The 13,390-nt window shown below is 43.3% G+C and overlaps 1 protein-coding gene across 8 annotated transcripts in view; it reads left to right on the top strand.

The window, feature by feature from the left end:
• Nucleotides 1-12,595: 12,595 nt before the first annotated feature.
• Nucleotides 12,596-13,390, top strand: part of Mycbp2 (MYC binding protein 2) — a 246,544-nt gene continuing 245,749 nt past the window's right edge. For all 8 annotated transcript variants that reach the window (XM_055609971.1, XM_055609975.1, XM_055609972.1 and 5 more), the window contains exon 1: nt 12,596-13,154. In XM_055609971.1, the coding sequence (XP_055465946.1) occupies nt 12,853-13,154 (302 nt within the window). In that variant the 5' untranslated portion in view covers nt 12,596-12,852. The remainder of the gene's footprint in view (nt 13,155-13,390) is intronic.

Raw genomic sequence — 13,390 nt, 5'->3', positions numbered from 1 at the left:
TTTATTTATTTATTTATTTATTTATTTATTTATTTATTTATTTATTTTTGATAGGGCCTAGACCTCTAGAGTTAGGGTACTGATAGTAATTCCCACTATGGGAATCTTGCCTTCTCTTTGTTGTGTGGGTCTTTGAAGCTCAGTTCCAGTTACCCCTACTTGTCAGGTTGTAGATTAGCTTTATGGGGCTTAGGATCAGTCTTGCAGAAATTCAGTGTCGATGTTCCAATAAAGTATCAGAAGTAGTAATGGTTCAGCTCTACCTAAGTGAAGGCTCTAAGCCTAGGAGCAGACCTTGTGCAGGTTAGCTGTTCACAATCTTCAGCAGTGTGGGGAGGTTCTCAGGACTTCTCAGTCAATGAGAGCCAGTAAAGTTGTCCATGCAAGTCTAAAATCCCTACCCAAGGAGATGGGGACAGAGGGGAAACCACAAGGCAGACAGGGAACACAAGGTTCTCAGGAATATTATGTGCTAGAACGTGTGTGTGCGTGTGTATGTGTGTGTAATTCTCGGTGTGGGCATAGGGTTCATACCTGGAGAGGAGCAGTTTGAAAAGCAGGTATGGGAGTTCATGGCATGAGTATAGGGTCTCTGCATAGAGATGGGGCCAAAGGGTCAAAGGTATGTGGTGAGGATGGTTGGAATTGGTAGTGCATGTCTGAGGTCCTTAACTAAAGTGGAGTGACTGGAGTTGGGGCAGGAAGTCAGCAGCCAATCACCTAGTCTTCCAGCAGGTCACAGGGTAGAGGTAGCAGTATGAATCTAGGGGTCCTTACTTAGAGAGGGGAGGCTGTAGTTTGGGCATAAAGGTCTAGTAGAACATGACTCCTACCTGAGGAGGGGTTAGGGAGCAGCTAGAAGGCAAACATAAACAGTCCTCGGCAGTCATGGTGGTGGGTAGAGTGGTGGTTTGGATCTCATGCCCTTGCCTAGAAACCAGAAACTCTGCTTCTTTTGTTGATTTTATATGTGATTAAAAGAAGTTTTAAAGGTTCTTTAGTCTGTATGGAAGACTACTCTAAAGGGTCCTCTGAAAGGATCCACCCAACAGGGGATCGAAGCAGATGCTGACACTCACAGCCAAATGTTGGGCAGAGTGCAGGGAGTCATATGGAAGAAGGGGGAGGTGATAGAAGAACATAAAGAGGACAGGAGCCCCACAAGGAAACCAACAAAGCTAAAAATTCTGAGCCCAGGGGTCCTCCAGAGACTGATGAACCAACTACCCATAGATCCCCTGCTCAGATGTGGCAATTGACAGCTCAGTCTTCATGTGGATCTCTGAGGGAGGAAAGCAGAGGGATCAATGAACTCAGTTGAACCTAGTTATGCAGCCTTACCAGGGCACAGAGGAAGAGGATCCAGGCAGTCCTGATGAGACTTAACAAGCAATGGGCAGATGGCAATGGTGGAGAACTCCCTCTTTCAGGGGACTAGGGGAAGGGGATGGGGAGAAGAGGGAGGAAGAGTGGGACTGGGGGGAATTGAGAGAGGGAGTTTCAATCAGGATATATAATGAATAAATTGTGAAAAAATAAAATAAATGACTAGGATATGAAATGGTAGGAAAAAATAGTATGTGCGCAAAAACATGCCAATACTTAGAAACAATGCTTCCACTTCAAAAATAATTTTCTTTGCAAAATATTTTAAAGTTTTATTAATTTGTATTTTATGTATGAGGGTATTTTGTCTGTATGTATATCTGTGTACCGTGTGTGTGAAGTGCCTGCAGAGGCCAGAAAAGGCATGGGATCCCCCAGGGCTAAAGTGACAGTAGGTTAAGAGCCACCATGTGGGTGCTAGCAATCAACCAGAGTTCTCTGGAAAAGCAGCCAGTGCTCTTAACCACTGAGATATTGCTCCAGCTCGGAAAAAAAAAAAAAAAAATTTTCTGTTGAATTCTGTAAGTATCTTTAGGAAGTGTTGTTTATCTTTTAGTGCTTCCTCAAGATCCAGCTATACCACTCCTAGGCATATATCCAAAAGATGCTCAAGTATACAACAAGGATATTTGCTCAACCATGTTTGTAGCAGCTTTATTTGTAATAGCCAGAAGCTGGAAACAACCCAGATGTCCATCAGTGGAGGAATGGATACAGAAATTGTGGTACTTTTACACAATGGAATACTACTCAGCAATTAAAGACAAGGAAATCATGAAATTTGCAGGCAAATGGTGGGATCTAGAAAATATCCTGCGTGAGGTATCCCAGGAGCAGAAAGACACACATGGTATATACTCACTTATAAGTGGGAACTAGACTTATAAGATAGGATAAACATATTAAAATCTGTATACCTAAAGAAGATAAACAAGAAAGAGGACCCGGGGTAAGATATCAATCCTCACTTAGAAAGATAAATGGGATGGGTAAATAAATGCGAAAAAAAAAAAGATAAATGCGAAGTAGGAGGATGTTGAGCATCTCTTTAAGTCTTTCTCTGCCATTCTATATTCCTCTACTGAGAATTCTCTGTTTATCTCTGAACCGCATTTTTTAATTGGATTACTTGATTTATTGCTTTTTAACTTCTTTAGTTCTTTATATATTCTGGATATCAGCCCTCTGTCAGATATAGGGTTAGTGAAGATGCTTTCCCAGTCTGTAGGCTGTTGTTTTGTTCTGATGACAGTGTTCTTTGCTTTACAGAAGCTTTTTCAGTTTCATGAGATTCCATTTATTGATTGTTGCTCTTGGTGTTCTGTTCTCTTGCCTGTGCTGTTGGTGTTCTGTTCAGGAAGTTGTCTCCTGTGCCAATAAGTTCTAGGCTCTTCCCCACTTTTTCTTCTAACTGATTTAGTGTATCTGGTTTTATGTTGAGGTCTTTGATCCACTTGGACTTTAGTTTCATGCAGGGTGATAAATATGGATCTATTTTCATTTTTCTGCATGTAGAAAATTAAACTTTTTACACTATTGAGGAAAGACTATCATTTCTGTGGGAAGGCAAACACGAGACATATGGACATATGATGAAAAAGAAACCAGCTGTAATAGCCTTCTTTAGTGTTGCATGCTGCCAGTGTTTTACATATTACTGGTTAATTTAGTACTTACTTCTTTTACCTTAGTAGAAATGAGGCTGGCATAGTTGACCATACTAAAACTGAGGTAGCTGTGACTATTCGCTTATTCAGGCAATTTCTCTCTGGATTTCCACAGCAGTGATAAGATTAACAAATCATCTAGATAAAACCTGATGTAAAAATGGACTTCTTTCTCTTCTAGTGCCCTCCTTGAAATAGGTTAAGAAAGACAACAGATATCTAGCATTTACCTGAGCCTACTGTAGCAACAGTAACTAAGTAATTATGGCTTGCATTCTTCCTGTAATATCCTTCATGCTTGCATCAGTGGTAATGGACAGAGGCTCATTTACCAGCTCCTGAGTTGATGCTGAAGGTTGACTTAAAGGGTGGGTGTAGGTCAAGACATTGCCTTTCTGCTGCCCTAGCAAGCTGAGAGTATAGTACCTACCTAACCTCAACAGAAGGGCAGCATCAGACCAGAAAGATACCAGCTATCTAGTTTGTAGAGAGCATAGTGTCTACCAAAGCAGGTAGATAGCAACTGCCGCCCAGACCAGGAAAATGCTCCTATCCAAATTCCAAATGTCAACAGCTGTTATCAGCTGGAAGGTAGCTCCTGTCTAACAGGAACAGGAGGGTGACATTTTTCAGAACCTATAGTAAAAGACATAAAGCGTATTTATTTGGTTTTGGATTTATATACTAGCTTAAAAATTATATGTATTTATCAAAATCCATTTATGTCTAGTAGTATGAAATATAAATACTTAAAAAACAAACTCTTGACTTAATCATCACAGAAACAGATTATGAGTAGTTATAGTTGAATAGAACATAATATATTGAAAAAGGCTATAGGATAAACATTTGTATATTAAAATTGAATTACCAAAAGGACTAATAGTTATAGTTTTATTTTTCCATGGGAATAACTGAACTTGAGGTGAAATACTTTGGAATGACAGAAATCTAAAACAGGAATAAATTCAAGATAATTCAGATATTAAATAGTGGATATAACAAAACTACTCACATTAAGACATACAAAAGTATAAGTATTGATACCAATATATTCCTAGTAATTTGATCAAACAATAAGTATTTCAGTGGGAGAAAAGATAAACATTATATATCCTATAGAAGCCATATATCCTAATAATTGGAAAGATGCTGAGGTTGTCTTTGTTCACTCATTTATTTCTATTCTTCATGTTGCTGCTCAGAGGTTTGAGTTGATTTGGTTTCAGAAAACATATTTTTAGTGAATAAAATATAAGCCAAAGTAGAGAATTAAAACAAAGGAGAAGTCAATAAATTTAGAAACCAAATAGAAATGCTTGAGAATTAGTTGTCATTCCCCAGCCTCCTTGTTACTAGGGGTCCTGCACCATATTCTAGCTGCTGAATGCAGGGGGAAGTGAGGTAAGGCATTTTCAGACTTGGGTCCTAGCATTTCATGCAGACTTTAAACTCACCGTTCTGCTCCTTCACTTTGGAGACTACATATTCCAGATGTTAACATTCCAAGAATAAAGAATGCTATCCAACCTGTATCAGACTATGACATGTGTGATGGGCAAACTTGCGTTAAGACAGTGAGATGTGATATATATTGACTAAATTCACTCTGAAAACAAGTTGCTGCAGATAGTTCAAATTAATAGATTTTTAATAAAAGAACTTCTCTCAGAAGCATCAACAGAGTAAGGGAAGAGGCATGGAAAACTGTCACCACCTCTAGAACTAAATGAACAACAAGGAACCAAAGCTCTGTCGGTGGAGCCCAGGAGGAATTGCCAGGCAAGAGCCCTAATGAGAAATTGACTCAGCCATTGCCAGAGGTGCTGATAAGGCAGGGAGTCAGGAAAGGAATACCTTGACAGGCCTCCCCTCCACTCTTCAGTCTCCTGAGGAAGCATCCTCAGTAGCTAAACCCAGCATGGAGCCTCCAAGGAGTGCAGCTGAAGGATCTTGTGGGAGCCAGCCTCCTGGGGGGAAGGAAGTTCAGTGAAAGGACAGAGTGGAGCTGGGAGGTACTGCTTGGGTTATCTGTTGTGGCAACTAGAGTTAATCACCCCAGTAAGGGTTTTAAGGAGACTTTTAAAGCAAGCTTCTCCTTTTCAGTGCTGGACTTTAAACCCAGTAACTCATGAATACTTAGGAAGTGTGCTGCCTCTGAGTCACACCTCCAGGTTCCTAAGTAACATTTTATCATACATACTGTGCTTTCAAAAAAAATCCCAAGAGTATCCAGAAAAGGCCAAGTGAGCCAGAATCAGAGGCAGAGGCATATGTTGCGACAATGACTGTATTCTCTGAGGATATTTTCTCAAAAAAAGATTTTTTTTTTTTTCAGGTAAGGAAACAAACTAGGGAACATAAACAACAGCCAGTATGAAGATCCTTTAAAAAATAAATTTCTGTATGATCCAGTAGTCTCATTGTCGAGTATATCCAAATGTAAAAAAAAAAAAAAAGCAATATGCCAAAAATTTCCTTGCACTCTCATGTTTATTGTGGCACTATTCACCATAGCTTAGATGTGGAATCAACCTAGATTCACGCTAGTGGATTAGTCAGAAAGAAAACAAATGTAGCACATGAACTATTATTCAGCCACAAAAAGAATGAAGTCCTGTCATGTGCAGCAACAGGAACAAACCTATAGACCACTAAGTGATGTGAAGCAGACAGACACAGAAAACTACCACCTATCCTCACTCAGAGAAACTGAAAAGCCCGTCTCATAAAGCAATGCAGTGGAGTCCTAGTTACTAGCTCTAGGTGGACAAGGGTAGAGGGAAAGAGAAGCAAGTTAAGGGACTCCAAAACAGACAGGAGGGTCCCTTCTGATTTCCTGTGACACACTGATGCAACCGTTGGTTCAAACAATTTATGATATATTCCAAAATGCTTTAAAGAGTAAAAACTTCCCAACACATAAAACTGATTAATAAGGAAGTGCTTACTATCTGGATTTGATATATATATATATATATATATATATATATTGTCTACATGTATTATATTATTGTAATGTACCCTATAACATTATATAAATGTCATCTCTCATAGAAAAGAATCACAAAAAGTTAAAATCATAGATATTTAAAACCAATGAAAGTAGTTAGCAGTGGTATGAGACTAAATAGTTGTCATTTTATAGCACAAAACTATTTATGAAATATACAACAATTTAACTTGAGGTGAAAATTTCATGATAAAAAACAAGTCACCTAAAAGATAAAAAAAAGAAAAAAGTTTAGAGGAAAGTTTTCTCTGTTCTTTTTCCTTTGTTTTTTACTACTGGGAGTTGAAGCAGGGACCTCAAAGATGCTAGGTAAGTGTTCTACCACTAAACTATACCACCAGCCCTCTTTCTATGGTTTTTCTGTTCAGTTTGTTTTGTTTGAGACAGGGTCTCATGTGTGTAGCTCAGGCTGGCCTTGAACTCACAGCAATTCTCGTGCCACAGCCTCCCAAAGTGGGATTATAGCCATGAGCCACCATATGCAGTTTACCTTGTTGCTGGTTTTGAGGCAAGGTCTCAATAAACAATGAGTTCCCTGTAGCCCAGGCTGACCAAGCATGGCAAGCTTCAGGCCAGCCAAGGACAGTGGGACCCTGTCTCAAAAAAAAAAAATACAATGAAACTTTATCTTTTTAATTAGAGTAATTTCATAGATTGTGTTCTCTAGGAAGCCACTGTGAGACACAAAATCCGCTTAGAGATTATATTTAGGAACAAAACTGATAAAGAAGTAGGATTAAGCAACAGTACCCACTGAGCTGAAGATTAGAAAGAGATGCATTAGCTTCTGGACTTGGGGTGGCCTTTGCAAGCCACCAAATTAATAAGAGACAGCTCGACCCTCATCACTACAATGCTAAGTTACTCTGAGCATAGAACATCTCTGATATCACTGTTGACCAGGCAGCAACCATTAGCTCTCATCAGTACAAATTGTCATCAGTCAACACTCTGATGGCTGGGAAATAAAAGGTTCAGTCCTGATAGAGGGGTCAAGTATAATATGCTATATTTCTGAGTCCACTCTTAACATTACTCAGATCCAGCCTCCCTAACAGAGTGTTCCCTCCATAGCCAAGATTCTGTGTGAGTTTTTATTTCCCCTGCAGAAATCTGGTACAGCTGGAACTCAGAATGTTTTTCTTCCACAACTTTACTAGAACACCTTTACCTACTATTTTAAAAACTAGAACTTTTTAATGGTCTTGGGGGCCCTGAAAGATCTGAGCCTTTGATCACCTCCTTCAGCCACCGAGATTGTACTTGACTTAATATTAAAACTAAGTCACAAGCATCAAGAAACATACTTGTATGTTAAACATACTCTCTGTACCTTTAGGTAACTGCAGCTCCATTTATCTTTGAAGAACAGGTCAGTTACTTTTGCTAAGCCAGAGACTACCTCCTTTATTAGGTTCTTGAACTAAGACATGAATTCAGTATAATAAGACTCCAGTGGGGGCTCTTACGGGCCATTTGATGGAAACATGACACTGTTGAGACTCTGGTCCCTGAGCAAGGCATCAAAAACAAATACTCTAAGTGGTCTTGGCATCAGGGTAACTATTTTTCTACTCTGGATTTCTAGACTCCTGTTTTGTTTGAGGAATAGCATTGTTGTGCTATACATGAATTCTAGCAGTCCTTTAGTGTTTAAGTATTTACAGTTGAATGTACTTAATCTTAGTAATAAAACTCAACCTAAATATTACTTGTGATAGTAAACATTTTTGTTTTTTTCTTTTGTGTTGTTGAAAAAGAGCCCATTCTAGAGGCCAGGCCAACCTACAATTCATCAGGTAGTCCAAACTATTCTCAAACGTTTAGCTATGTCCCTGCCTCACCTTCCAGATTGCTGTTTCTGCCAGGGTTAGCCACTATACTTGGCTTTATAGTGAAGTGTGCAAAGCTAAAATGCCATGGCTTGACTTCTCCCTTTAGCAGAGTGACTGTCTAGCTCGGTCAAGAAAGCGTACTCTGATGGAAACACACCATAAACATGATTCTCAAAAAGTTGTGATTTGCATCCACATATGGAATTCACACACCTGAAGTAATATTTGAGGAATGAAAATGTTCAAATGTAACTCAGCCAGATAGAACCCAAGTGTGTTATCTGTAGGAATAGTTGGAAGATTTAAAAGCTAATATAAAAAGAAAAAGCTTTAGTCATTCAAGCTTATAGATGAAAACACCTGAGAGCTATTGTATCTAATTTATAGGTAAAAGAATTTCACACCTGATGTAGTGGCCTCTTAGAGTTCCAGCTACTCAGAGGATGGCTTGAGGCCAGGTGTCTGGAGCTAGCTTGGGTAAGACAGTGAGACACTGTCTCTTTAAAAAAAAAAATTAGTAAACACTGAAGAATTCCAACCAACTTGTTAATTTGTATCCTCAGTTTGGTGTTTTTAATGTTAGCTGAAATATTTTAAGTTTGAAATATCACCATAGTTGCTAAGAATGCAGAATTCTATGACCTTTAAAATGTGTAGGTCACTGAAAAAGGAATTATGTTTTCACTGTCCCTCTCCAACAATTGTTCTTAGCTACCAAGCTTGTTTTAAAATACTTTAGGGTGCCAATCTTGTTTTTAAATGTTTTTGTATGTTATTGTATAGGAGAAAACACAGACCTGTGACCCCACATTTTCAACCTCTTTTGTGCTCAGTAGTATGCATGCTTCCTGTATTGGAAGCCTGTCATTGATATTTAATTAAAATATATTTTTGTTATTACAGAGATAGAGACTCAGTGGATTTATGGCAATCCTCCTGACTCGACCCAGCCTCCTAGTGCTGGGGCTACAGGTGTGCACCACTATGTCCTCTGATCATTTGAATGAAATTCACTTTGTTTTCTTATTTTACATGCACATCATGGCTCCTGCCTTGAAATTTACTAATTTACTACACTAGCAAAGGTAGCTTTCTTAAAAATTATTTTTAGAATAATTATTTAATTTTAAATAATTTTAGAAAAAATATTTAAGTTACAGAAAAGAAAAAAACTGTTAATAGGACAAAGTTTTAAAAGCTCAGTTTCACAATGTCAAGTGGAGAAGAATGGCGACGACCCGTGATCCTAAAAGTGAAAAACGAAGCCAGAGTCTCACTACAGGACGACAGACTAGTCTTTAGGGAAATAAGCCTATCAACCACAAAGACAGAAAAATACGCCCACAATAAACCAGGCAAAGGCAGGATCTGCCTTGGCTGTACGCTATTCTTTGAAGGCAAATGCGTCACGCACTGGGGTCGGCTCCAGCCTTCCCTGGGCGGCCCCCTCGCCCGCACCTTGAGGAACAGGGTATACCGGGCGGCAGCGCAGCTGTAGCTAGAGCTAAGATGGCAGCGCCCAAAGGACTCGAGCCGCGCGCACAGGGGCTGAAGAATAAATTCCAAACCCTCTACTCTTCCATTTCTCACAGTGCCGTGAGGAGCAAAAGACCCTCTTCCTCCAGCACGCAGGGCGCAGAGAGCATTTAGGAATAGTAGAGTTCTTCCTTGGCTTCGCCCGCCGTAAGCAAAGCAATCAAGGATCTGCGGGGCTGGCTAAGGCAGCCGGCTTGACTTGACTTGGAGACCACCAGCCCCTTCTCTGCGTCCCCTGGACAGTGGAATGGTGACTCCAAAACACCCTCTCCTCTCTGGCATGTGCCCTGCTCCCGCCATCCCAGGGAAGCCGTGCAAGGTACCTAGCTGCCAAGGCAGTAGCTGTGGCAGTTGCAGGAACCAAGGGGGGGAAAAACACAAAAAAACAAAAAACAGTGCAGTGCAGTGCAGTGCAGTGCAGAGGCAGGAAGAGGAGGAGGAGGGAAAAACCCCGCTGCATTGGCTATCAATTTAGAATAGGGCTACCGCCGCCGCTGGCGTGGAAGGAAACGCTACCAACCGCAACAGAACGCCACCCTCAGATAGCTAAGTGAGCATGTGTGGGGCTCTGCGCACGCCTAGTGGTGCAGCCCAATGACATTGGGTTTCGGAGGGAAGAAATCCAGTTGCCCTGTTTTGTCAGTACCCAGAAGGCCCAGGGAGGGGCTAGACTGGGTACTTTAAAGTATTGTGGGGACCCGAGTGAAATTCAGGATGAGGTGGGCAGAACCCAGAGACCAGAGCAGGAGTCAGTGTTCACTAGAAACTCTTACTGGGTAACCACGGCTATGTCACTACCTAAGCCCTAGCTAGAAAAGCTCCTCTGAGAATGGAAAACAAAAACAAAAACAAAAACAAAAAAAAAAAAAAAAGAAGGGCATGCTCCTAAATATTGTAGATGTGAGGGAGAGCATAGCCAGAGGCAGGGACATCTGACAGAGCCCAGAATGAACATGCACCGAACCAGGCCATGTGAAAAGGGGGTGGCCCAGGAAACCAAGATGCCAGGAGAGTAAAGGGCAGACAAAAAAGCAGGGTAACCACTATGGCTGGATTATCTAGGGTAGGGCAGCCCAGCCCCTGGCGGGAGAAGTTTAGGGTAGGGGACAGGGTATGCCCAGCCATGCCCTCCCTGTAACAGGGCTGAGAGATGCTGGGAGAACCTGGAGGTTAGGCCCACTTTGGTGTATTATATAGGCACAAATTATATAGCCATTTGTCCTGGGTTTGAAACCTAACATTCTGCAGTCAACATTCATTCGCTTATCTAGCTATCCCCTGATGTGCAATCAATGGGTTGGCTCAGACACCATTTCCACCCTGAGCAAAAGTCTAGTTGATTGTGTCCGATGTGTGTTGCCATTCCAGAGGGAGACTGTCACATGACAAGATGGACAACTTAGATGCCTTAAGAGACTATCCGGTGTCATCTTTCCGTGTTGGGTTTCCCCACCCTCCTCGCTCACACTTTACGTTGGTAGACAATGTTTTGGACATTATTTAAAGAAGGACTTTTACCCAAAGACATACAAGAATTAAGCTAAGTCAGGATCCAAATCAAAGGTCGCTTCAAATCCTCTTAAGTAGTTAATTTTGGCTCCTGTAACAGCAGTGAACCATTACATTTCCAACTGTGCAACCTGTGGCCAAGGGCCACAATCCCAGTGTCTTGCGCTTTCCCTCGAGAGCAATGATGGGATAGGACAGGAGTTCAACACTGAAGCTGGTAACTTTCCACCCTGAAGCATCAGGATAGGAATCTGACAATACAGCTTACACGTTTACTGCGTGCAAAGTTCCAGACTAGTAATTGAGGAAGACACAAATAGGAACAAGAATTTATGTACGTATTTGTAATATAGGTGAAGGAACAAGACAAATGAAAGACTTGCTTAGCAGGTATTAAAATACTGACTCCTCATGTCTGTCTTTGTCCCTGGGTTTTCATTATCCCATGTCTAGAAAGCATTTTAAATATTAGTCTAAATGATAGAAGCCTATCATCTAAAGCTCCGATTAAAATCCAACCTTTTCAGCATCCTAATCAATCCATTGAGCATTAGTGTAACTCCCTACTTCTAGTTTGTATTTTCAAATACTAAGGTGGAACTTTAAGATAAACCCACTTAAAGAGGCACAGATGTAAAGACCAGTGAGTAGATGTTACATTTCCGTATAAAATAATAGTAAGATCAATGTCAGGTTTGGCAACTAATTTAGTCTTAGTCACACCTGTAGTTTCAAGTCATTATCAAGAATCATCTTTGGAAAATTTAATTCTGGGCAGAAAAAAAAATAAGTCACTATTGAATACTGTCAATATCCAGATAATTCAATCATCTTTAAGTTAAATAAGGAGGCACTAAAAGAATACTTGAGAAAGATACCTGCATGAAGATTTATCTCTGCTAAATTCAGTGACAAGAATTTGGGAATGACTCTGGCTTGCGGATGTGTCTAATTACATTTTCACGGAGAGGGGGAAGGATGGGTGTACTGATTACTCTCTCTTTCTCTCTTTAAGGTAGACTCTCAGTTCACAGCCCAGGCCAGGAACTGGAACTCACTACGTAGCCTAGGGTGGCCTCGAGCTTTTTCCTGCCTCGGAGCCCCAAGTGCTGAGGTTACAGGAGCTAGCCGCGGTGACCGCTGGTTATCAAAACTATTTTTAATAGAGTAAAATATACCTCCTCCCCCAATTCCAAATAAAATTGCCAAAGGGCTGATGTTCCCTGGCGGGCGCTCGGCACAGTTCGTCTTCAGGTTGGCAGCGCGGACTGGCAACCGGAAGCAGCAGAACTACGCTCCGGTCCTCAGAGTGACAGGCGCCTCTTTCTGCCAGGTTCGGGTTCTAACGCCGGGAGGGAACCTCATTACCTGAGGAAGAACGCCCCCACTGACAGCTTCCCCGGCGCGGTCCAGGCTCTTCCTGGGGCTGCTTGTAAAACCCGGAGCCGCGGATCTCACGTCGCTTCGGCACCACCCGGCCTCTGGACACCCACAACCCGAAGGCGGAGGGGAACGGAGGCGGAGGGGGTGGGGCCGGCTGGAGAGCCGGGTCCGGTCACTGAGCATGCGCCGCGCGGCGCGCATGCCCAGTGCGGCCGGCCGCCTCCCATTGCGGGCAGCTCCGGCGGTGGCAGCGGCGGCGGCGGCGGCGGCGGCGGCGGCGGCACCGCCTCCTCCTCACACTCCGCGGGTGGCGGGGTTAGATGAGCGGCCCCAACAGCGGCGAGGGCGGCGCGGGGAGGAGGAGGAGAAGGCGGCGGCGGAGGAGGAGGTCGCTGTCTTTGTAGTGTCCCTGCTGCGGGCTCCCGAGGCCGCGGCTCCAGCCGTCGTCGTTGGCGGAGGCTGAGAGGGGGCGCGCGTGCCTGCCCGCCCGGCCCGCGGGGACGAGTCGGCGGCGGCGGCGAGGATGATGATGTGCGCGGCGACCGCCTCCCCCGCCGCCGCCTCCTCCGGGCCCGGCGGGGACGGATTCTTCGCGGCCGCCACCATCTCTTCCTCGCCGGCGCCGGGGGCGCTGTTCATGCCGGTTCCCGAGGGCTCGGTGGCCGCAGCGGGGCTGGGGCTGGGGCTGCCCGCCGCGGACTCGCGGGGTCACTACCAGCTGCTGCTGTCAGGCCGGGCCTTGGCGGACCGCTACCGGAGGATTTACACCACTGCGCTCAGTGACAGGGACCAGGCCGGCAGCAGCACTGGACACCCGGCCTCCAGGTGAGTCTCCCGGGCGCCCATCCTTGCGCCCCATGCCGCGTGTGCATCGTGTGTGAGTGTGTGTGTGTGTGTGTATGTGTGCGCGCATCCGTGCGTCTGTGTCCGTGTAATTAGCACTCGGCCTTCAGTTAGCGCTGGATACTGACGGTAGAAGCACTTTGGTGATAACAAGAGGGTGTGGTGGCCACGGTGTGTGTGTGTGTGTGTGTGTGTGTGTGTGTGTGTGTGTGTGTGTG

This window comes from Psammomys obesus, unplaced genomic scaffold (assembly GCF_907164565.1).
Source record: "Psammomys obesus unplaced genomic scaffold, mPsaObe1.curated_primary_1811, whole genome shotgun sequence".
Classification (NCBI taxonomy): Eukaryota; Metazoa; Chordata; class Mammalia; order Rodentia; family Muridae; genus Psammomys; species Psammomys obesus.
This window is presented reverse-complemented; position numbering and strand designations above follow the sequence as displayed.